General features: G+C 32.6%; 1 protein-coding gene across 1 annotated transcript in view; it reads right to left on the bottom strand.

Annotated features, from left to right (window-relative positions):
* The window catches only part of LOC126889263 (uncharacterized), a 68,233-nt gene that overhangs the window by 13,905 nt on the left and 27,022 nt on the right, over nucleotides 1–27,306 (bottom strand). The window contains exons 2-3 of the mRNA XM_050657376.1: nucleotides 15,797–16,050; nucleotides 968–1,031 (exon numbers count right to left, since the gene is read on the bottom strand). Of these exons, the coding sequence (XP_050513333.1) occupies nucleotides 968–1,031; nucleotides 15,797–16,050 (318 nt within the window). The remainder of the gene's footprint in view (nucleotides 1–967; nucleotides 1,032–15,796; nucleotides 16,051–27,306) is intronic.

The following is a 27,306-nucleotide window of genomic DNA, read 5'->3' as shown; positions in this document are numbered from 1 at the left end:
TTGAAAATAATTTAACAGAGCCTTTTCAAGAAACTGTAAAACTGCTTCAAATTCTAATTACAGTGCCCATGAGTACGGCAGAAGCTGAAAGGTGCTTTTCGAGTTTAAAACGGATTAAAACATTCTTGAGAAATTCCATGACTGAAGACCGACTTGTAGCATTAACCATGTTGTCAGTAGAAAAAACACTTATAAAAGAAATACCAAACTTTAATGAAAAAGTTATAGACAAGTTTGCTTTAAAAAAAAAATCGACGAATCGAGCTTATTTATAAAAAAAAATAATATATTTGGCTCTGTGTGTAGTTAGTTCGTAAGACCCTATAATGCAATTATTGTTGTGGCGATTTTGTTTGTAGTGTTTTTTCGTTTGCATTCCTTAGTTTCGCGTATTTATCGATAAAATTCTACTAAAAACATAAACTATAAAACAATTACTAGTGTGCCATAATGTACCATTGCTATTTTTGATATAATTGGATTTATCTTCAATTTGAAAAGAAGAAAATCGGTAAGTTCTTTATTATTTTTTAATAGATATATAATGAATAAATATATGGTGTAAAATATCAAACTAAAAGCCTCGTTGTAAAATACAACGATTAAAAGATATTGAATTAAAAAAAACCAAAAAATACTGCAGAACTACCAAATTTTTGAGTCACCAGCCGCCACTGAGACAAAGTAATACACTTTTTAGTTAATTTTGTTGCCATCCTAGGTATTTGCTGAGAATCCAATTTACCGAACTTATTTTATAAGACATTTTGTGTAAAAATACAAACACAATTTACCAAGATTAGGTAATTAATTATCCAAAAATTAACAAAATTAAATTTGTATGTTTACGTTGAGAAAACGTAGTTCAACTCAAGCCGGCAGAGGCGCTAGTGGCAACGTGCTTCCAGTTTTCTGTGGGAGTTGGATGTATTATAATCTAATGTCTAATGTATTTGATATTACTTACAAATCTATTTTGAAGATTCTCCAATTGTTTTTCTGTATCTTCCATCTTTTGCGTAAAGGCGTCGCTGAAATTTAAAATATTTATTTACAGAAAATTCCAGTAGTTGGCTGTATACCATAGTTTAAATAAACTTAAAAATGAAGTACAAACCTTATGCATGATGGTAAAAAAATATACCATCATACAAGATGGTTAAAGTTTTTACTTCTTTGTAAGTTTGAAAAAACATTTCATCTACCCTACAAAACATACTTAAAGAGTAGTAGTACTAGCAGAGCAGTGTTGCCAATTGGAGTATAATTATCCGATTTGCGTATCTTTTGGAGGGTTATCGTATCTTCTTCGTATCTTTAAATAAATCGGATATTTGCGTATATTTTTCAGTGTATCTACCAATCTACTACAACAGACTAATAACAAAAATAAACTTCTCCAGAAAAAATCTGCTTCTCATTCATATATTTCCAACAACACATTAATTTTCTTTGGTTCCACCCAAATTTCTATAAATAGCCTATATTGGATGCAAGAAGAAGAAAACATAATGCCAGTAGCTGTAGAAGAAGTAATAAAAGAAATCAAGTATAATTTAAACCCGAGAAAAGCTCCTGGCTTTGATTTAATAACAGGACAAATATTAAAACAGCTCCCAAGAAAAGCAATTGTCAAGTTGACCTATTTAATTAATGCTGCGATCAGATTAAAATATGTTCCTTCATTGTGGAAAGTGGCGGAAATAGTAATGATACCAAAACCAGGCAAACCACCACATATAACCTCCTCCTATAGACCAATATACCCACAATGTCTAAATTATTTGAAAAGCTTCTCCTCAGAAGATTGCAACCAATTATAGTAGACAAAAAATTAATTCCAAATCACCAGTTTGGCTTTAGGCAGAAACACTCAACTATAGACCAACTCCACAGAGTCACCGATATTATAGAAAATGCACTAGAGGAAAGAAAAGTCTGCTCAGCTTTATTCTTAGATGTTGCCAAGGCATTTGACAGAGTTTGGCATGAAGGACTATTTCATAAATTAGAGGCTACTCTTCCAAAATCATACACAGACATAATTAAATCGTACTTAACTGATAGATATTTCAGAATCAAGCAAGATGATGCTTCTGAAGTTAAAGAAATAAAAGCCGGAGTCCCCCAGGGTAGCGTATTGGGCCCGGTCCTATATCTCCTTTATACATGCGATCTACCGGAATTCGATAACTACTGTTTAGCTACCTTTGAGCAAATTCCAAAAATTGACTAAGACGTGGAAAATTACATTGAATGAAAGCAAATCAGTACATGTTGATTTCACTAATAAAAAAATTCTCTACGCACCAATAAAAATTAATGGAAAAGACATTCCTTATGCCAACACAGCCAAATACCTGGGCTTAACCCTAGACACGAAGCTTCGCTGGAAAGCACATGTAAAGAAAAAGAAAGAAGAATTAAATATCAAATATAAAAAATTGTACTGGCTACTGGGAAAATACTCAGGGTTGTCAACGTATAACAAGATGCTAATCTACAAACAAGTTATAAAACCAGTATGGACGTATGGTATCCAACTATGGGGATGTATAAAAAAGACAAACTTGAAAATAATACAGACTTTTCAAAACAAAGTATTAAGGGGCATAGTTAATGCACCCTGGTACATCCGTAACGACGACCTCCACGAGGATCTACGAATGGAGCCCGTCGACAAAGAAATCAGAAAACACGCAGAAAGTCATGAAAAAAGACTTCTTCTCCACGAAAATATTGAAGCCATCCAGCTCCTGCACAACTCAAACCAGAAAAGAAGACTGAAGAGGACCAAACCTCACGAGTTGGTGTAGTGCGACAAAGCTAATAGCGGAGCATTGCGCGACTAGTGTGCAAGCGACGTTTTGGTGCAGTGCGTGATAAAGTGAAAAGCAGCGCTTTGTGTGATAGTGCGCAAGCAAAAAGTGCCCCAGTAATAATAAAGACAACTAAGAAGACATCAAAGGGTGACTCTTAGATATTAAGTAGTTAGTAAGATAGGATAGATAAAAAGTTACTCATTGGTCAAAGACCAGATTGTAGCACTTAGCAAATAAATATATATATATATATATATATATATATATATATATATATATATATATATATATATATATATATATATATATATATATATATAGTATTTTTACTACAAAGCGATATTACGTAGGTCAAAATTTTTGACGTAAGAGAACTGTCAAAACATTAGAATGTGACTTTTCATTATTGCCATTTTTCATTATTATAAACATGCCAATAATGAAAAGTCACATTCTAATGTTTTGACAGTTCTCTTACGTCAAAAATTTTGACCTACGTAATATCGCTTTTGTAGTAAAAATACTATACCTACATATATTGGATGAATGTTAGCGACATTCGATAGTTTTCATGGTAATTATTTAAGAAAACAAGGGACAAAAGGGGCCTGTGCGAATTGTTTTGTTTAGAATTTGAATGCACAATGCACAAATGAACGCATACTGATCCAACTCAAATTTCAAAAACAGGAATTCTGCCGTCCGATTTTATTTATGGGTTTTTAGTCTTTGATAGCCACTGCACGATTTAGGTTTATTTTTATTTTATGTAGTGCAATGCTTAAGTAAACGTCTGTTGAAATAAGTTTTGGTTTGTGAAAATACTTTTTTATAATGGATAAATGGTAAAATTAGAAAATGAAGCTAATATATATTTGTTTCTTAATATTAGGAAGTATTTTCATTAGAAGTATTTTCATTGCTATTTGTTCTAGCATTTTCAAACGCTAGTGTAGAAAGGGTTTTCAGTAATGTATTCAATATAAAAAAGATAAAAGAAACCAGGAGGATGCTAATCATAAGGTAGGGGGGTTACAACTGCTGGATGGTCTCTGGGAGGGGTCGCCCCCAAAATCGCAACTTTGAAACGAGAAGTGTAAACAAAAATATGCCTGTAATTTTTTGAGTAATAAAGTGATTACAAAGACATACAAATTTTTTTTGTAATTCCATCTTCAATTTACCCTGCACTTCTCGTAGACTGTTATTGATGAGGTAGAGTTGTCACTATTTTGGGTCGTGCCCCTCTGGGTGGTATGGAGAGCTCAAAGTACAGGGTTATTCACTATATTTTGACACCCCTGTAAACTGGTTTATTTACGGAATTAGAAAAAAAATGTAAAATACAAAAGTTAGTCGATTTTACAAATATGATTTTTTGACATGTATAACATACTAGTGACGTCATCCATCTGAGCGTGATGACGTAATCGACTATTTTTTTAAATGAGAATAGGGGTCGTGTGCTAGCTCATTTAAGAGGTAATTCAATTTTCTATTCAGTAATATAAACATTAAGATAATTATTTATACAGGGTGTCCAAAAAATTTTTTTTGAATTAAATTAATTGACACAAAAAGAAGAATGTATGTAATTTATTTAATTTAAAATACATTTTACTGCTGTTAGAAAACAGAAATAAAAGTTTATTGCACAAATAAACATTGATTTTTGCTTAAATTCAATGTTCAAACTGCCAAGAGGCAGATGGGTGGCAGCTTGAACATTGAATTTAAGTGAAAGTAATGTTTATTTGTTCAATAAACATTTATTTCTGTTTTCTGACAGCAGTAGAATGTATTTTGAATTAAAAAATTGCATACATTATTCTTTTTGTGTCAATTAATTTAATTAAAAAAATTTTTTTTGGACACCCTGTATAATTATCATGTTAATGTTTATACCTACTGAATAGGGAATTAAATAACCTTTCAAATGAGCTAGCTATCGACCCCTATTCCCATTTAAAAAAATATTCGATTACGTCATCACGCCCAAACGGATGACGTCACTAGTATAATATACAGTGCGTCCATAAAGTAACGCATACATTCATTATTTCGTAAACCGGCGATATTAAGGAAAAATCCCGAAAGAGGTCGATTTTTATTTTTAAATTCCGATTTTTTGGCATATACATCATACTAGTAACGTCATCCATCTGGGCAGGATGACGTAATCGATGTTTTTTTAAATAAGAATAGGGGTCATGTGATAGCTCATTTGAAAGGGTATTCAATTCTCTATTCACTAATATAAACATTAACATATTTATTTATACAAGGTGTTCAAAAAAATATTTTTTTAATTAAAATAATTGAGACAAAAAGAAGAATGTATGTAATTTATTTAATTCAAAATACGTTTTACTGTTGTCAGAAAACAGGAAAAAAATGTTTATTTGTCAAATAAATATTGTTTTTCGCTTAAATTCAATGTTAAAACTGCCACCCACCTGTCTCTTGGCAGTTTGAACATTTCGTTTAAACGAAAATCAATGTTTATTTGTCAAATAAAATTTTTTTCTCTTTACTGACAGTAGTAAAATACATTTTGAATTCAAATAAATTACAAATATTCTTCTTTTTGTCTCACTTATTTTAATTAAAAAAATGTTTCTTGAACACTATGTATAAAGAATTATGTTAAGGTTTACATTATTGGATGGAGAATTGAATACTCTTTCAAATGAGCTATCACATGACCCCTGTTCCTATTTAAAAAAATCATCGATCACGTCATCACGCCCAGATGGATGACGTCACTAGTATGATATATATGCCAAAAAATCGTAATTTAAAAATAAAAATCGACTTGTTTCGGGATTTTTCCTTAAAGTCGCCGGTTTACGAAAGAACGAATTTATGCTTAACTTTATGGACGCACTGTATATGTTAAAAAATCATAATTTAAAAGTATTTTACATTTTTTTCTAATTCTGTAAATAAAGCAGTTTACAGGGGGGTCAAAATATAGTGAATAACCCGGTATATATCCAAATGGTGGGGGCGATAACCCCCAAACCCCCCCTGGTTACGCCTATGAGCGTATCTTTTCGAGAGAAATCGGATCTTTTTCGAGCGATCATCGGATAATCTAAATCTAGAGCAATGCAGTTGGCAACACTGCAGCAGAGATACATATTTAAAGATCATCATCATTCTCTTTGCCTTATCCCTATGCGGGGTCGGCTTCCCTAATTGCATTTCTCCATACAATTCTATCTTGGGTCATATCAATGTCAATCCCCTTTACCTACCAACATGTCCTGCCTTATCGTCTCCCCCCAGCTCTTCTTTGGTCTTCCTCTCCTACTCCTTCCAGGGATCTGCACTTCAGCTATTCTTCGTATTGGGTGATTAACGTCTCGACGTTGAACATGACCAAACCATCTTAACCTATGCTCTCTCATTTTGGCATCAATTGGTGCCACACCTAGACTTCCCCTAATATACTCATTTCTAATTTTATCCTTCTTTGTCACTCCACTCATCCATCTAAGCATTCTCATTTCCGCCACATGCATTCGTTGTTCCTCTTTCTTCTTCACTGCCCAACATTCAGTTCCGTACATCATAGCCGGTCTTATGGCTGTTTTATAGAATTTTCCCTTCAGCTTCATTGGAATTTTTCTGTCACACAACACACCACTCGCTTCTTTCCACTTCATCCATCCAGCTCTAATTCTACTGCATGCATCTCCATTTATTTCTCCATTACTCTGTAGTACCGATCCCAGGTACTTAAAACTATTGCTTTTTACAATTAGTTTACCATAGTTGTCCTACTAAGTTTTAAACCTTTTTCCTCCAGAGCTTGCATCCACTGTTCCAGTTTTTGTTCTAAGTCTCTTTCACTATTTCCTACTAACACGACATCATCAGCATACCTTAAGCACCATGGAATGTTACCCTGTAATTTCGCTGTGATCTGGTCCAAAACTAATGAGAATAAATACGGACTAAGCACAGAGCCTTGGTGCAATCCTACTTGAAGAAGTATCGCTTTGGTATTAATTCCCAAACCGTTTTCTCCGTCTCTTGGTTGTAGAATAAATTACTTCTTTTTCCTAATTGGTTTATTTAAAAAGACTACACTTACTAAAGCTAAGTTTAGCTTTTACGCCAGACACATCGAGAATTAATATTGTACAAAAAAGTCCCAAATATTAATTTGGACTTAATTATGAACTATTATAATTGAAAAAGCTATCGTTTTTTTTAAATATATGTAACATTGACAAATATTTTATTTAGGAATTGTCACTCATTTTTTGAGATAGATTTTTTTAAGAAGGCCAAAATCGTGTATTAAATGTGACATAATTTTAGGGGCGTAATAAAGCAAAGATTAGAATTTGGATTATATAATAAAGTTTCAACATTCTCCCCCGCGTTGAAGCATCCCTGCTTCAACTAAATTACACAGTAACAGAAACAGAAAAAACAAAGTGTCAGGAAGAATGTAACAAAACTAGAAATAAGCATGTTGGTCGTTTTAAGGTTGAGTTTGATTTGGTAATAAAGAAAGCTTTGAAATGGATCGGATAAACTCTCCGGAAGCCGTACGGAGCTTAACCACACGGACTTTGCCATCCTTACCAGGATATACTTCAATGATGCGCGCCAACGGCCACATCATTGGAGGTACGTTATCTTCCTTGAGTAAAACTAGTTTATTTACTTGCAGGTTAGAATATTCTTCAGCCCATTTAGGCCGGTTCTGAAGGCGATTTAAGTAATCAACCGACCAACGTTTTCAAAAAACTTGTTGAATTTTAGAAATCTGCTGGAAGGTGGAAAGTCTATGATCGTGTAAATGTTTCTAGACCATTTCAGAAAGTTGGAAAGAGGGCAAACTTGCCATAATCTGTTGGCAGACTTGATTATTGAATCGAAAACACATATTGCAATTTCGAATGATTTTTTTGATCTCTCTGAGCCCATTAAGGGGCCAAAAACGTAAACGAATATTGCTCAGAACGGTTTGAGCACCAGCATGCCCGAGCCGCCTATGTTCGTACTCTAGTATGAGGGAGGTCGTATGATTATGGGGTGGCAAAAGCAAGGGATGTTTCTGTTGGTAGGGAATGGAGGCGTTACAAAGCCGTCCGCCGATCCTCAGCATTGATAATTCATCGAGAAATGGATTTAAAGATAATAATTGTTTATTTGATAGTTGCTGGTTTGCAGAAAGTTCGGAAATTTCTTTAGAAAAATTGGTTAGCTGAACTTGCCGAACTATAAAATATAGAGCTTGGTCCAATTCTTCAACAGTGAGGGAATCAGATTGTTTGTTTCCTTTTAAACAACTGACAAATCTGAGTACATATGCGATAGTACGACGTAATCGAGAAAAAGAAGAAAATTTTTGAAATAATTGTTCCCAAGGAGGTTTTGAGTTGACGTTTGTGAGTATATTGGAACGAGTTTTTCTGTGCTCTGTAATTAGCTGATCAGCTATTGGGGGTTCATCAGAGAATTCTAAAGAATGATTAAGAAGAAAAGCAGGACCGGACCACCACAACTTGTTGTCCAGAATTTCTTGGGCTGATAAACCGCGTGATAGAATGTCAGCACTGTTTTCAGCTGATTTAACGTATCGCCACTGACAATTTTGCGTCAGTTCTTGAATTTGAGCAACTCTATGCGATACGAACACTGACCATTTACTAGGGTGTGCCCTGCACCAACATAAAGCGACCTGAGAATCGGTCCACAAATTTATTGAGTCATACTCTAATTTATTTTCGAAGACTTGTAGAATTTTGTTTACAAGTTTCGCCAGCAAGAGCATAGCGCAAAGTTCTAACCTTGGAATGGTAATTGATTTAAGTGGGGCGACTCTAGATTTTGAAGATACTAAAGTAGAAGAAATATCATTGTCAGAACAAAGAACTCGAAAATAAATGCAAGCACCATAAGCATCTATGCTTGCATCAGAAAAGCCATGAATTTCTATTTTGCTAATAGTTTTCGGACGAAAATATTGTCTAGCTATTTTTTGTTGTGAAAGCAAGGGGATATGTTCAATAAAATTGTGCCAATCTTTAAGAATGCAAGCGTCGTTTATTACGGTGTCCCAATGAAACTTTTTGAACCATAATTTTTGCATCAGTATCTTACCTTTTACTATAACAGGATTTATCAAGCCTAACGGATCATAACATTGAGCTAAGATAGAAAGTATTTTTCTTTTGGTAACTGGACCCTGCACGATTTCTTGAGGCACGGAAATACAAAGAGTATCTTCTGCTGTACTCCACTTTAGCCCAAGAACTTTACTTGGGACTTCATCTATGTTTATGTCATAATCAGCTTTTTGATTTTCCGAAATGTCTTTGGAAATATTTTTAAGAAAATAATCACTATTTGAACAATATTTATGCAACTCAAACCCATGCTTATTTAAGATGGTATTTAATTGAGAGTATAAATTGAAAAGTTCGTTGTGATTATATGAACCACAAAGGCCATCGTCCATATAGAATTGATTCAGAATTGCATCAGACGCAAGAGGAAATTCTAAATAGTTTAGACAAGCAATTTCTTTAAGAACCCTTGTTGCCAAGAACGGGGCTGAATTGGTTCCAAAAACTACAACATCGAGTTGGATACATTTAAAGTCTTCATCAGGGTTTTCTCGCCATAAAATGTTTTGAAGAAAAGTTTGTTCCGGGTTCACGAGGACCTGTCGGAACATTTTTTTAATATCTACCGTGAATACAAAAGGAAAAAGTCTAAATCTACATAGAATGTCATACAATTCTGGCTGGACCTGATATCCCTTTAAACACACGTCGTTTAAGGAATACCCTGAGGAACTTTTGGCGCTGGCGTCCATGACAACGCGCAAACGCGTTGTTAAACTGGATTCTCTAACTACACCTAAGTGCGGAATAAAATATTTATTTTCAGATTTGGCATTTAGCAGAGTTAGGGGTACATAATGAGCATGTTTAAGTTCAATTAATTCACCAATAACTTTTTTATAGTCTTGATAAAAGTTGCAATTAGTTTTAAATTTATTTTCTAAAGAAATGAAACGCTTTCTGGCCATGTAATAAGAATTTCCTAACTTTAGATTTTCTGAAGGTGATTTCAGCGGCAAACTTACTTGAAATCTACCATTTTGTAAAATTTTAGTTGTAGAACGGAATAGGTTTTCAGATGCCTCATCAGCTTCTGAAAGATAGAATTTATTGGGAATTTCCTCGATTTCCCAGAATTTTTTCAAACGGCTGTCTAATTGTAATGTGGAAAGAAATGAATTAGATTCAGTTAAAACTTCTGAACTACTATCTGTAACAGACATATTGGATACAGTAAAATGATCAGGAACTGTACCAGCTACCACGAAACCTAAGTGAGACTCTTGTAAGACTGGAAGATTTTTGCCAAGTCTGACGAAGTTAGGTAAAATAATATCGTAATAAAGATCTAAACCAATTAGAATGTCAATTTCAGAAGGCTTAAAAAATTCGTCGTCTGCTAGAAAGAATTGTTCCGGAATATTTAATTTTTTCACTAGTATTTTTGATTGAGGGAGAGCACAAGTAATCTCGGGTAATACAACTACTGAAAAATGAAAACTTCTTCGACGATCATAATTGGAAAATATGGTTATATCTGACATTTTAGTACAAGTCGAGCCACTCCCTCCTATTCCTGATATATGTACTGACTTGTTATACGTATCTAATTGTAACTTGTTCACAAGCTTCTCTACGATAAATGAATTTTGGGATCCTGTGTCCAAAAGAATTTTCGCTATGCAGAAATTAGCGTTTTTACCAAGTAGGTTACTTTTGCAGTACCCAGAAGAATATGACTATTTTTTACTGACTGAACAGAGTGATTCGCTGAATGATTATTTGCGGTAGGGTTATTTTCCGTAAAATTTCTCGAAGGACCTTGAAAATTTGTTATTCCTGAATTTTCCTGTACTGGTTGGATATCCAGAGAACGGGTTTGAAGATTTGAATTACTATCGAGATGAGAAGATGAATTATTACCATTTTGAACATGAGCAGTATTATCTAAATAAGAACTATTAGATGAGATTAGAGAGCTATGGTTACCTGCGTAGCTATTAGGTTGAGAATTTGAACTATTATTATATAGAGAATGTGAATGACGCTTACTACTAGTCATTGGCGGAGAATGTTGATTTTCGTCGATTTTTATGTGCATTAACGAATTGTGTGACTTGGAGCAAAAAGAACATTTTTTAGAGGATTTACACTCTTTCAAATTGTGTTTACCAAAACAATTTATACATAAATTCTTTGCCCTAATAAATTGCAATTTGGCTGAATGAGATATATCTTTAAACTCAGAGCAAGTGTAAATTTTATGGCCCTCCTTGTTACAGTAGATACAAATTAATTGAAATTGGCGATTTGAAGTTGCCTCATGCATTGTCGAATGAGATGAGAAATTTTTTCTGGTAGTTTTAGGACTAGAAATTTCAACATTTTCCAGAATTACTGCACGTTTTTCTAAGAATTTTAAGAAATGATTTAAAGTAGGTATTTCATCGTGATTCCTCTCAGATTCATATGCCTTAGCCGATTGAAAATCTAACTTCTTTTTTAGAATGAATATAAGTGTTAAGTCAAATAAATTTTCGGAAGTTAAATTCAAATTTTTTAGTGACAAAATATTCTTTTGAATTGTAGTGATTAATTCTCTTAATGTGTCTGACTTACATTTAGAAATATTATTACAATCAAAAATTGCTTGCAAATAAGAATTTATTATGGTGAATTTGTTTTCGTATCTCTTCTTTAAAATATTTAACGCGATTACAAAATTTTCATTAATTATCGGTAATGAATCTATAAGTTGAAGGCTTTCACCTTTTAAATAACTCTTCAAGTACACAAGTTTTTGGACATCTGTTAATGTCTCATTTTTCACAATGAGCGCATCGAAGAGATCGATGAACGATTGAAAGTCTCTAATATGACCTGAGAATTGTGAAATTTTTATATCCGGAAGACGAACTGCTATTGGAGCACTACAAGAACCCTCACTGGATGAACTAGATGTTATCTGAGAAGGTGCAGCTTTTAATTTATTAACACAAGCGGTCAAATCGCTTACAAGTTTGAAATATTGATTTTCTGTAAACTCTCTATCTTTTTCTTCTTTGCCTGTATTTGATGCAAGGAATTCGATTTCATTTTGTGCTTTTTCATAATCATGAAATATTAAATGAAGTCTACTTAATCGCGTCTCGAACTGGGTAACATCTAATTCTACGTCTTTTTTGGCTATAAACCAGTTATACATACGAGTAAGAGAAGACTTAGCAATTTTTCTGTATTTTTTGAACTCATCCATTTTTATTAAAGATATTGGAACACGAAAATGTCTTTGAATCACAGAATTTAATGATTTTAATGTCTTTGAATAACTGATAGCCAAATAGAATAATGAAACAAAGGGTATATAAATGGACTTATCTCACCCAGTATATCCTTTTGCTGTTGTGTCGGCGAATAATCTTGAAGAACTTTCCATAAGTTTTATGCTGGTCAAAAATCCGGCTCGATGTAGGCCAAATGAAGAAGTATCGCTTTGGTATTAATTCCCAAACCGTTTTCTCCGTCTCTTGGTTGTAGAATAAATTACTTCTTTTTCCTAATTGGTTTATTTAAAAAGACTACACTTACTAAAGCTAAGTTTAGCTTTTACGCCAGACACATCGAGAATTAATATTGTACAAAAAAGTCCCAAATATTAATTTGGACTTAATTATGAACTATTATAATTGAAAAAGCTATCGTTTTTTTTAAATATATGTAACATTGACAAATATTTTATTTAGGAATTGTCACTCATTTTTTGAGATAGATTTTTTTAAGAAGGCCAAAATCGTGTATTAAATGTGACATAATTTTAGGGGCGTAATAAAGCAAAGATTAGAATTTGGATTATATAATAAAGTTTCAACACTACTTTCAGATGAAATTTATCAGTCTCTTCCACACATGTCCTAACACTAGTCGTTACTCCCTCATACATATCCCTCACAATCTTTACATATTCACCAGGGACTCCTTTCTTATTGAGTGCCCACCACAGAATCTCTCGAGGAACTCTATCATATGCTTTCTCAAGATCAATGAATACCATATGAGCGTTTGTTTCTTTACTCCTGTATTTTTCCATCAACTGCCTTATAATGAAAATTGCATCTGTTGTTGATCTGCCCTGCATAAAGCCAAATTGATTCTCGGATATTTCGGTTTCTTCACGTATCCGTCGATCAATTACTCTTTCCCATATTTTCATGGTGTGGCTAAGCAGTTTTATAGCCCTGTAGTTTGTACATTGTTGTATATCTCCCTTGTTTTTGTAAACAGGTACCAGTATACTGCTTCTCCATTCGTCTGGCATTTGTCCATCTTCCATAATTCTATTAAATAGACCTGCTAGCCAACTTGTTCCTGTCTCTCTCAATGCTCTCCATACTTTCCCAGGAATATCATCTGGTCCTACCGCTTTTCCTTTTTTTTATTTTTTGAAGCGCTTGAGCCACTTCCTCTTTTGTTATTTTGGTGACCATTGCTGCTACTGTCTCCGTTGACTCTACAGGCTGTCTGTCAAATTCTTCATTTAATAAGCTGTCAAAGTACTTTCTCCACCTCTTTTTGACATCCTTTCGTGAATTAGTATTTTATTATTTTCATCTCGGATACATCTAATCTGATTAAAATCTTTTGCTTTCTTTGCTCTCTGTTTGGCTATTTTATATATCTTCGTTTCGCCTTCCCTGGTCTCAAGTTGATCGTATAGGTTTGAACACGCTTCTGCTTTGGCTTTTGCTACTGCTACTTTCGCTTCCTTTTTCGCCACCATATAGTTTTGAAGATCTGTGTCGGATCTGGTTTCTTGCCACTTTTTATATAATTGTCTCTTCTCTTTTATTTTTCCTTGTACTTCGTTTGACCACCACCAAGTCTCTTTATCCTCAAACTTTTTTCCTGACGTTTTCCCAAGTATTTCAATAGCAGTCCCTCTAATACTACTGGCCATTTTTCTCCAAATTGTATTAGGGCTTCCTTTCATGTTCCAACGTATTTTTTCTACTATTCTTCTCCTGAATAGACCTTCTTTCTCATCTTTTAGCAGCCACCACTTGATTTTTTGTGGTCCTCTCCGATATTTTTGTTTAGTTTCGCTTTTTACTTCGATGTCCAGAACAAGCAGCTTATGTTGTTGGCTTACTGTCTCACTAACTACATAAGCTGCTTGTTCTGGGCATCGAAGTAAAAAGCGAAACTAAACAAAAATATCGGAGAGGACCACAAAAAAAAATCAAGTGGTGGCTGCTAAAAGATATTTAAAGATAAGATATTTAAAGATATCCATTAATATTCAGCTCAGAGGGGTACTATTACTGGAGGTGTGAAATTACATAAACAAGGCATAATTTCATAAATAGAAAAAGACTGTTTGACTTGTACACACTTCTATATAAATCTAAACCGGAACTGGTGTATGTTTTCAAAAGACTGATAGTGTGTAAATAAATTTATTAAATCAGCTAAGTACTTTCAGCATATTATGCCATCATCAGAGCTATCCTATAAAAAGACTAAGTTGAAAAATCTTATTCATAAAAAAATTATAAAGTGAAACTTACGTCTTATAGGTGTAAAAACCTCAAAAGAAGAGAAAACTTCGAACAAACACATTCTTTAGTTTAAAATAAACCCAGGGATATAACCACTGGTTAGGGTAAAAACCCTTAAATGTTTAAAAATTACATTTAATGTGTTTTTTATAAAATGGCTACCATTCTTACAAACAGCTGTTACTGACAATATTCAAAAACGACAGGCTGCTGACGAAAACAATAGTTCCTAGCGACATCTGTGTTTTTAAAATTATTTAAAATTTTTTGAAAATGACTAAGTTGTCATATGTAGGTTACTAATTAGGCAATCCAAACCACGTGATTTTTAATGACAGGACGTATGGCAGGCAATTCAGCGTTGCCAGAGTTGTTAAAATTGTACCAATTTGATACAATTAACAACCAAACTTTTGATACTAAAGTCTCCTAAAGTAAAAACCTAAAATTTTGTGACATAAGAAATTTGCTTCAAATAATATTAAACGACGTTTTTTTAAGTTTTTGTACAAAATGTGTTGGTTTAGTACTTTGTGTCACTATTCCAGTCATTCCGGTGCATTTACAAAAATTTCTCTGGCAACACTGCACACAAGCGATTTTATTGGATACTTTATTTAAATTAAAATTTCAAATTTAAGATACAATGTGGTATTACTAAGTACCTAAAATAATAAAATATATATTACCCCGATGATTTTACCTAAAATCTATTTTAGGGATGCTCAATATTATTTTTTATTAAACTTATAAAACATAAAATTTGTTAACCTAGCTTTCTTCAATCTTCCAAATTACTTAGTTAAAACTTTTTAACTACTTATTAAAGTTTATTGACGTAAGCAATATTTGTTACTATGTCACAGAAGTATTTAGCAATACTTACATGGACATAAAATACGAAAATTACTTTAAAATACTAAAATAACACTATACTATCATATGCCTTCAATGTATTGCATGCCAATCGCCAGACATATTGGAATAGTTTGACAGATCGTTGGATTCCCTAATTAATGAAATTAATATGAAAACTGAAGTTAAATTTAAATGACAATTGTTAAGTTTAAACTAAAGTTAAATGTGAAAATAATCAAATTATCAAAGTATTGTTAATTATTAAAAAACCAAACAACCAGTCAGTTCTGACCAAATATAGAAGTGAGATAGATGAAAACCAAGGAGAAGCACCCTCCACAAGTTGGAGAAGTAGATCCCTTGTTGATGGAATTTCACATCTCGGACAATAGCACCTCTATATAATACTCACTGAGCTGAATATTAATGATTCTCTTAGATAGCTGGTACTACTATAAGCGATACTTACAACTGGTCATTTTCATGGTCAAGTATTTTCTTTCCATCCACTTGTACGTTACGATTTTCAGCGTTCGATCCTTTTATACATTTAACAGTATCACATATTTTTTCCATGAGTCTACTATGAGCCAATTTAAGAGCCAAATAATGGTTATATTTCTCGCTTCGTTCGACCTCTAGTTGTTTAGCCAGATTTACTTTTTCCTCATAGAGCTTTTTCAGCTCCAACTTTTTTGTGGACGTATTTTCGACGTTTTCATCCTAAAAATACACACACACTAAAACTAGAACCAGTATAATATGGGTGGTAAGTCGTACGTTTTAATTCTACACCTTTTTTTATACGAGTACCGGACGGTGAATCGTCAAACGGGCCATATAGACCAGGGCGCATCTGTAAAAATATTATAGTCGATTCTTTCACGGTTTTTGCTCTAAATTTTAAAGAACCGCTTGGATTGACCTGAAATTTGGCATACGTATAACTTACATGTCAAAGAAAAACAGTGATATTGTGCCGATGTGTGCTTTTGCCCTGGGGGTGACTTTCACCCCCTCTTAGAAGTGAAAAAATATATGTCCAAAATAAGTCCGGAAATGGATAAACTGACTAATTTTAAGTAACTTTTGTTCTATAGAGCTTTTTAGCCAAGTCAACAATTTTCGAGTTATTTGCGAGTGAATATGTTCATTTTTCAACAAAATAACCACATTTTTATACTGTTTTTCGCAAATAACTCAAAAACTAAGTATTTCGTCGAAAAAAACGTTCTTAGTAAAAATATAGCCTATAAAAAAGTAAAAAAAAAAAATGGTGTACGCGTTAGGTCTCTGGATTTCGTAGAACCAGAGTTATAGCCAATGAAAAGTAGATTCATATTCACCAAATTTCAAATAGAATATTTCGACGTGAAATATCCAAAAAATTAAGCACTTTTTGGGGAAAACCCATTACAACTTTTTTAAAGTGTTTTAAAAAAGCTTTATTTCTGTTTCTACAAAAAGTTCTAGCATTAAATTTAAGCAAGTTACGCTCAAAATAAAGTTGGTCCCTTTTTGTTTTTGCAAAAAAAAATCGGGAAAACCACCCCCTAATTAGCAACTTTAATGAAATTAATCGTTACCGCTCCACAAATTATTTTACTTATGTCGTGTTTATATGATCTGTAAGTTTCATCGGTTCAAAGTGCTTATTTTTGAAAAAATTTGGTTTCAAAGTAAAATTTTTTAAAATTTAAGTTTTGAAAAATATGCTTTTTTTCAAAATAACTTAAAAATTGTTAGAGATACCAAAAATCTCGAAAAACAGAAAAAAGTCAGATTTGCTTTTCTGAATATCATGTATTTTTTTGTTTTTCTGTTAGACAAAAATTGATTAAGATTTGGTGTTTCTAAATTTGCATACATTCGTGATCAGTGACTCGTTCAACCCGTTTTAACTACAGCCCTTTCAATAATAAGGACTTTGAACCGATGAAATTTACAGATCATATAAACAATATATACACGAGTCAAGAAACTTGTGAAGTCGTAACGATTAAGTTCATTTAAGATACTAATTATGGGGTGATTTTCTCGATTTTTTTACCAAAACCAAAAGGGACTAACTTTATTTTGAGCGTAACTTGTTTAATTTTGATGCTAGAAATTTTTTTTATAAAACAAAAATAAAGCTTTTTTAAACACTTTAAATAAGTTGTAATAAGTTTTCCCCGAAATGTGCTTCATTTTTGGTTATTTCACGTTAAAGTATTCCATTTGAAATTTGACGAATATGAACCTATTTTTCATTAGCTATAACTCTGCTTCCACTAGGTGTAGAGACGTGATATATACACCATTTTTTAAATTTTTTACGGGCTATATTTTTGCTAAGAATGTTTTTTCGACAAAATACTTACTATTTGAGTTATTTGCGAAAAACTGTCTAAAAGCGTGGTTATTTTGTTAAAAAAATGAACATATTCACTGCCAAATAACTCGAAAAGTATTGACTTAGTGAAAAAACTCTATAGAACAAAGGTTACTTAAAATTAGCCAGTTTATCCATTTCCTGACTTTCTTTGGACGAATATTTTTTCACCCCCAAGAGGGAGTGAAAACCACCCCCGGGGAAAAAGCACATATCGGCACAATATCACTTTTTTTCATTGACTTGTTAGCTATGTGTATGCCAAATTTCGTGTCAATCCAAGCGGTTCTTTAAAATTTAAAGGTTTTGCAATATTTTACCGTTAAAGAACGGACTATTAGTACATTTGGACGTTGAGAGGTGACTCAAATTTTTTTGCAGAAATTGTTTGAAAATAACTCAAATAATAATATTTGAGTTATCCTCCCTCCCAAAAACGCCCGGAACATTGTTTAAATAACCAAAATGTCAAAAAATGAAGGAAAAATTCGATTTTTTTCTTCGTCTTTTGATTATAACTTTAAAAGTATTCATTTCCGAGAAAAGTTGTACTGACATAAAGGTTGCATAATTAAATTTCCCACAATACAGAAGTGGTTAAAAATTTAATAAATAGTCACCCTTGTTGCAAAATAGCAATAATTGCGAAAAAACCATACAAAAACAAGTATTCGCATTTTACGTTTTTCAACCATTTATGCCACACTTAGCACCTTCCTATTTCACCCAGAAAAACTTTATGATACAGTAAAACAATACTCTAAATTTCATTAAGATCGGTTCAATAGATTTTGCAAACTAAATTTTGAAATCCAGCTTTCGCAAAAAAATTCATTTTTTCAAAATGTTACAGGACTGAAAATAAAGCAGATAGCAAGTTGAAATTTTTTTTTTGCTTATAGAAGTGTACTGTACTTTCATTTTCAATTTGCAAAACTAAAATCGATTAACTACCACGGCGTCAAGAATTTTTGAAGATATTCTTCTTTAGCGGCGAATCGATTGAGGGTAAAATTGTACATTTACCGCGCGCCTGCGCACACTGACAGTGTGTAGTTCTGACAGTATGTAGTTCATTGCTAATCTTTCAAGATAGGTATGTATGTATCTGTAACCGTGCAAATAAGTCATTAAAAGAATATATTAGTGGTTTAAGGAAATGTATTATTTATTATAATTCTTGTGTTTTTGGATTAATAAAATATTATGTAAGCATAACATTTTTACACTATATGTCGTGTGCCGTGTTGTGTAATTATATCCGAAACTTACATATCTAGTTCTAGTGCCTCGATGGAGTAGTTAGAAATGCGTTGGCACTGAGATTGGAAGGTTGCGGGTTCAATTCCCGGGCGATTCATATATTTTTTTTATTTTTGGTTGTTTTAATAAAAATTTTTTGAAAGTGGTAAGATAAGAAAGTTAGTTTGATTTTTAAATAAAATACAAATAACCTTTTAAGTACATTTACTTCGTTTAAATTACCTATTATATAATAGAAGAATATCTTCTTACGTGCGTACATAGTACACACACATTCTTTTTTTAAATAAACATTAATTACACAGCCCAACAAAAAATTTTTTTTGTCTTGCTGCCGAAAAAAAATTAATTGATTTTTGTTAATTTATCTGTGCTGATTCCAAAAATACAAATCTTTTCTTTGTATCAGCTCTAGTTTTCGAGATATAACATACTTATCAAATACTTAAATATTCTTACATTTCTGTATATTCCACCACTATAATTGCAATATGTTTATAAACAAAATTAACAAATTCTAAGACAAATGGGCAAATGAACAAAAGGGCCTATTTTGGTGTTCATGTAGGAGATCAAGATAAATCCTGAGCTCCACCTGTAGGGTGCAAAACTTGTATTGAAAACTTGCGACAGTGGACGAAAGGACAACGAAAATGTTTAAATTTGGTTTTCCACTGGTATGGAGGGAACCAAAAAATCATTTTGACGATTGCTATTTCTGCCTTTTGAATATAAAGGGCCTTAATCGTAACAATCGACATACGTGAACATATCCTAACCTGAATTCAGCAATAAGACCAATTCCACATCAGCTTGAGCAGATACCCATTCCAATATTTAGCAGTCTACCTATGTTACCAGAGGATAATGCCGAAACGTTATTTGACGAACTGCAGACTAATATATTTGAGGAAGACGACGGTGATTTTGAAGGGGATTCAACACGTCCTGAGTGCTTTACTCAAGAAGAGTTAAGCGATATTATCAGAAATTTGAACCTTCCAAAGGATTCTTTCGAGTTGCTTACCTCCAGACTAAAAGAAAAGAACGTTCTTCACCCAGACACCAAAATTGCATGCTACCGTAATAGAGATAAAAGACATTTTGCCTTTTTTTCTCAGCAAGATAATATGGTTTTTTAAAGGACTGTTAGAAAAAATGGGTGTATCGGAGTATACACCAGATCACTGGCGTCTTTTTATCGACAGTTCCAAACGAAGTTTAAGGTGTATCCTTCTACATAATGGCAACAAATATGGAAGTATACCAATTGGGCATTAGAGTGGAATAAATGCTCAACAATTTTAACAGACGCGGTTGTCATATGAGTATTAAAATTCATTACCTTCACAGCCACTTGACCGTTTCCCAGAAAATCTTCACCAAGATATCAAAACGATGGAAGAGGGGTATCAGGGAGATGGGGCTATCACATGATGGCGGATTACTGCTGGAGTCTTCAAAGGGACCGTCCTTTTAAAGCTTTTGCAAGAAAATCATATAAAAGGAAGTTTTTAGGTGACACCGAATAACACATTTTTGTTGCGACGCTGCCGGTTTGGTTAGATGAAATATTAAGTTTTTTTGGCAGATATGTTTGATGCTTTTTGTAAGTACATTATTGTACAATAAATATTTTACTTTTTATTCGTATTTGGTTTATTTCATGGGTAGCAGCACTACATATGTAGGTGGTGCTGCGTTAAATTACCCTATATGTTAGAAATGTGATATGTTGTCGTATTTTCTGAAAACGATCTGATGGAACAAATCTGGTGGCAGTTTTGGATTCAGCAGACCCAAATTACCTAGAAACAGTAAAAAAATTTCCGGCAGCAAACTGTGTGTTTACCAGTGTTATTGGTGCTACGCGCAGGACAGCGGATAGTTTGTTCTGATTGGGCATTTCAATGACCTTTTATAATGATTGATACATTTTAATTTTCATTACATTTCGATATAAATAAATAAATTTGTTTATTGCAAAATAAAAACACATACTCTATCCTTTGAAATAACACTTTTTTTAGCAAAAACTTTCTTTGTTCATATATTTTAACTTAGAGAATAAAAGTTTATTATTTTTAAACATATGCAATTGTTTAAACAATATTTCACAAACAATAATAAAATTAGTTTGATTTTTGTGGAATTAAAATAATAAAATACAACAAAATGTGGAGTAAGAAAATAATATTTATATTAGATAAAAGTTGGAAGAAATTTTGGTGGAAATCAACTTGTGTGATGTGATGTGATGTGTGTCCTGCGCGTAGCACCAAAAATTAATGTTTATGTAAAAAATTTCCTGACTCCGTGGTAATATCGATTTTAATTTTGCAAATTGCAAATGAAAGGTACAGTATACTTCTATAAGCAAAAAAATTCAACTTGTTATTTGCTTTATTTTTAGTCCTGCAACAATTAAAAAAAAATTAATTTTTTTGCGAAAGCTGGATTGCAAATTTTATTTTACAAAATCTATTAAACCCATCTTAATGAAATTTACAGTGTTGTTTGACTATATCATAAAGTTTTTCTGGGTAAAATATGAAGGTCCTAAGTGTAGCATAAATGGTTGAAAAACGTAAAATGCGAATACTTGTTTTTGTATGGTTTTTTTCGCAATTATTGCTATTTTGCAACAAGGGTGACTATTTTTTAAATTTTTAACTAATTCTAGAAAATTTAATTACGCAACTTTTATGTCAGTATAACTTTTCTCAGAAATGAATAGTTTTAAAGTTATAATCAAGAAACCAATAAAAACATCGAATTTTTCCTTCATATTTTGACATTTTGATTATTTAAACAATGTTCCGGACCATTTTGAGTGGGAGGATAACTCAAATATTATTATTTAAATTATTTTCAAGCAATTTCTGCAAAAAAAATTGAGTCACCTCTCAACGTCCACCTCAAAACAGATGCGCCCTGGACTAATAGAAAACTCGATGGGTATTCTAAACTGTTGAATTCCTGTTTACCTGATTATTTTACACCAAAATCTGTATTGAAAACAACTGAGGAGCAGATTTTCTTAATATATTTTGTCCATTGTTTGTAATTTTGGCAAATAGAGAAAAACTGCAAGTGACGGTTTAAGGCATCATGGGGCCCTAGGCGGTCATAAGAAGTAGGCCCCTTTAAAGCGACCATTTACTTAAAACAAATTTAGAGATATTTATGTTGTTTCAGAGAGTAATTACTACAAAAATAAATTACGACAATGTAAAAAAGATGGACCACATAATGGTTAAGCGAGCTATTTGATACTTATTAATTTTCCTAAATACAGTGAGCACGTAAAGGTTGGAATAAATTCATTTTCTCGAGAATAGACAATTTTGGAAAAAAATCCCGAAACAGGTCTATTTTTATTTTTAAATTACGACTTTTTAGCATATACAGTCGAACCCGCTTAATAGAATACCTCTTATAGAAATATACCGCTTTAAGGAATAGAAATTTGAGGTTCCGAAACGTTTCTACTAGCCACCAATAATCGGTTATTAGAATATCACGGTTATAAGAATACTTTTGCTTGGCACGAAGGCTATTCCAATAAGCGGGTTCGACTTTATATCATACTAGTGACGTCACCCATTTGAGCGTGATGACGTCATCGATGATTTTTTTAAATGAGAATAGGGGTCGTGTGATAGCTCATTTGAAAGGTAATTCAATTCTCTATTCAGTAGTATATTGTTAACATAATTGTTTATACAGAGTGTCTAAAAAAATGTTTTTTGAATTAAAGTTATTGACATAAAAGAAGAATATGTGTAATTTATTTAATTCAAAATACATTTTACTGCTCTCGGAAAACAGAAAAAATGTTTATTTGAAAAAAAAAATCATTGCTTTTCGCTTAAATTAAATGCTCAAATTGTCAAGAGGCGGGTGGGTGGCTGCTTTAATATTAAATTTGCAAAAAACAATATTTTTTATTTGTTAAATAAACATTTTTTCCTGTTTTCTGATAGCAGTAAAATGTATTTTGAATTAAATAAATTACATAGATTCTTCTTTTTATATCAATAAATTTAATTAAAAATATTTTGTTTGGACACCAAGAATTGAATTACCTTTCAAATGCGCTGTCACACGACCCCTATTTTTATTAAAAAAAATCATCGATGACGTTATCACGCCCAAATGGGTGACTTCACTAGTATGATATATATGTCAAAAAATCGTAATTTAAAAATAAAAATCGACCTGTTTCGGGATTTTTTTCCAAAATTGTCTATTCTCGAGAAAATGAATTTATTCCAACCTTTACGTGCTCACTGTATAACAATTGTACTGCTATTCTATTCTATTCTATTCTATTAGCCTTGCGACATCCAATATTGGACATAGGCCTCCCCTTCGCTCCTCCATCTTTCTCTATCCTGAACCATGTGCATCCATTTTGAGCCGGGTTGGTGTTTTAGGTCATCTACCCATCTCATCTGTGGTCTCCCTCTCTTTCGTTTATATGTCCATGGTCTCCACTCTGTAATAATTTTATTCCATCTTTCGTCTTTTTGTCTAATCGTATGACCGGCGAATTTCCATTTTAGTTTAGCTGTTTGACGAGTAGCATCTTTAACTTTTGTGATATTTCTTACCCAGGAATTCCTTTTTCTATCTGACAGTCTTACGTTGATCATTTGTCTTTCCATTGCTCTTTGTGTTTTCGCAATTCTGTCCATATTCGCTTTTGTGAACGTCCATGTTTGACATCCATATGTAAGGACCGGAAGAATACATTGGTCGTAGATTTTCGTTTTTAGATATTGAGGGTATTTTTTATTCTTCAATATGAAGCTGAGCTTAACAAACGAGGCCCACGCTAACTTCGTTCGTCTAATGCTAACTGCTATAACAGCATCAAATATAGCTGACCATCTAGTATACGTCTATTGTATATACCATCTATGGTATACCATCTAGTATACCATCTCTAGTAATGGTAGGGGAGCCCAAGCGGGGATTTTTGGGGAGAAACGTGGTACCCTGCAGATGTACCTCTACCATATATTGGCTCTTAACACAGGGGAGTTCGTTCAGGGAGGCCCGAAAAAAAATCTATTTTTAAAAATACTTGAAATTGTCAGATTAAGATAAGGTAAGTTAAGTACATGCAAAAGAGTGTATATTTAAAAAATCTGACGATTTGAGCGGGGCGTACGGAAATGGGCGAGTCAAAAAGTTTCACAAAAAAAAGCGAATATTTCGCGAAATGAACGTCAGATCGAAAAACTAAAAACTACATTTTCAATATTTTTCAAAAATCTATCCAAAGATACCAAACATGACCCCCACTGAGACGGGTGGGGGGAAAATTTAAAATTTTAAATACAAATCCTGCAATATTTCGCAAAATAAACATCAGATCGAAAAACTGCAAAATACACTTATTCAATATTTTTGAAAAATCTATCGAATGGTAACAAGAACGACCCACCCATGGAGGTGATGTGGGGCAGAGCCATGCGGTACACCTTTTCAATATGATGCAAGTCTTCGAAATGCCGCCCCCTAAATATTACTGAAACTTAATATGTACCAGTATTTATTTTTATTAAATGAATTTACACAAAATGAACGAAAACTTTTATTTTAAAAACAAAACATACTTAAAATTAAATGAAATATGTATTAACATTAAATAACATTTATAATTATTTCATTCATAGGAGATTCTGACCAATAGAAAGCTACAGAAATAAAAATTAAACTGGGTATTTTTTAATGAATTTAACTTCCAATAAGATATTTTATCACGTGTTTAATTCTGTCCAATCAGATTAAAATTATACTGAGAATTATCTACTGTAGAAAATTACCGATAGAATTTTTTTAAGTAGATTGTTTCTGTTTAATGGCAACCAGTTTCCTAGTTTTGACAACTGTCACATTTAAGAAAATATCCATAATATACGTATTAAAAAATAATCTTACGAATATCACACGACAGTAAGAATAAATAAGAAAATAATGCTTCATTTTTACTCAAATTTGTTGTCATTAGGCAATAGCCACTCGAGCCCTGCTGCGGACTCTTGTGTCTATTGCCAGACAACAAATTTTCGAAAAACTGTCGCATTATTTTCAATTTATTCTCACTCTCTTGTGATATTATACCCGATAATTTTTGATAATATCCCGTCGTCAAGTATATTACGTCAGATGCCCTTCGTTGCTACGAAAAAATACATGCAATGACATTAATGACAATTACTGTTTTAAAAATTATTAAGTGATGACTTTCAACCGTCAAATATTTATAACAACTATGTGTTTAATATGGTGTTTAATCGTACTAATTTGTACTTACATAAATAAATTACAATAAAATGTTGGTTTTGAACAGTTTTATTCATGAAATATTCGCAACAAATTGCACTCGATCTCTAAAATTATTATCGAATTTTTGCCCGCATAACACTTTGACATAATTTCACTCCCCTTCGGGTCGTGAAATTAAAACTGTCAAAGTGTCACTCGGGAAAAATTCGATAATTTTAGAGCTCTTGTGCAATTACTACTGAAAATTACAATTTTATCATTTTGATTTTAATTTTGGCAAACTCGTCAATCAGATTGGTGTAGTCTAAAGTAGCAGCTAGTGAGGACTCTATTATTGAAATAAGTGCTAATTTTTTTAGTTTTGTTTGTCTTATGGAGCTTCGTAAATAGTTTTTAATCATTTTTAGTTTTGAAAAACTTCTTTCCCCAAGCTACCGAGACAGAGAGTGTTAATAAAATTCTTAGGGCCGGTACTTTCCGCACCTCGCATGACAAAATTATTCTAACCGGGGTTTAATCAGGACAGATAATACCGGCCCTTAGTGATACAACTATATTGGAGTATAAAGAAATTAGGTTATTTTGGCACAAATAGTTCAAAACCTCTAAAGGTTTCATGGAGTTTCATATTTGGGATAAAGCATGCGATAATTCTTCTAGAAAATCATTTGCCTCTATATCCGATTCTTTTTCTATGAAAAGTATTGAATGAAGATTTTCTAGTATTTTATCATCTTTCCCTTTTCCCTTTTCTGATATTTCCCTCAATTTAAAAATATCATATAAAAATGTAAAATTTTTATTATGAGTTTCTAAAAGCGAAAATCGATCAATCAAAGAATTATAGGCAATGTCTAAAATATAAATGAAAAAATTTACTTTAAATTGATCTTTTTCTGTTGAGAGCTGATCCACATATCAAATTGACGCATTTTTCTCTTGCCTCAATATTCATTTTCAGCAGGAAATTCGGAACTTATTTACAAGATTTTCTGCAATTTCATTATCAGTAATTTTCATTTGGTCATAGCCAAATTGTCAGTAAATTTTCATTTTTTTCATACTTCCTGACGACATTTTTACACAATCTGACAAATTTATAGTTACATGTTGCAACGTCTTCGAGACTGAATTTATATGAAATGAACTACACGGCATATAAATTTATAATTTTTAATATTTTTTCACTAATCCTCTTGCTTTGACTTTAGATTCTGAATCATTGTTGACGTCTATTGCCTATTTCGAATAAGGCATTAAGGCATATATATATTTCACAATATTGAAATCTTAGAGGTTTCAATGCATCTATTCGACCTAACCATCTAGTAGTACTCAACGGTTTTAGTGTTAGTTGTGCAACATGTTTTTTTTTTCAGAACTTCCCAACACTTTGTAAAACCAGAAAAAAGTGTACAGTTCTTGTATGATACCAAAAAAAAGGTTGTTGTTTCAGTAGAAGAAGACGCTGCGTCATTTATGACTGGTGGCATCCACAGGGCACGTAAAACGCCCTCGGATATTTTTCAAATATTCTGTTTTGCACACCCTTTCTTATTCCTTTCATATTAACCCCGTTATCACAGCCTTGTCCTCTGAGCCGTTTTATATCAGGAACTAATTTTTCCAAATTTGTCAAAATAAGTTCTGTACCTTCACCGGTTAAATATTTTCGGCTGACACTTGGTCCTATATATATTTTTAATTATTGAATGGCTCAATTATTTGTATTTTGATTTTACTGATTATGCCGCCCCTCTTGTGATGCCGCCTGATGCGGCTTGCGGCTGCCTCACCGCATCATAGTACCGCACGGCCCTGATGTGGGGGGTTACTTTAAAATCTTAAATGGGAGCCTCCATTTTTTATTGCAGATTTTGATTCTTTTCGTAAAAATAAGCAACTTTTATTCAAAACATTTTTTCGAGTTATGGATAGATGGCGCTATAATCGGAAAAAACGATTATTGGAAATGGAAAATTAAAGTAAAAAATGGAAAGCGCCCACTAAAATGGAAAATGTTACTTAACTTTTTTGGTTTT

The sequence above is a fragment of the Diabrotica virgifera genome, chromosome 8, assembly GCF_917563875.1.
Source record: "Diabrotica virgifera virgifera chromosome 8, PGI_DIABVI_V3a".
NCBI lineage: Eukaryota > Metazoa > Arthropoda > Insecta > Coleoptera > Chrysomelidae > Diabrotica > Diabrotica virgifera.
Note: the sequence above shows the minus strand (reverse complement) of the source record. Positions and strands in the feature narration are given on the sequence as shown.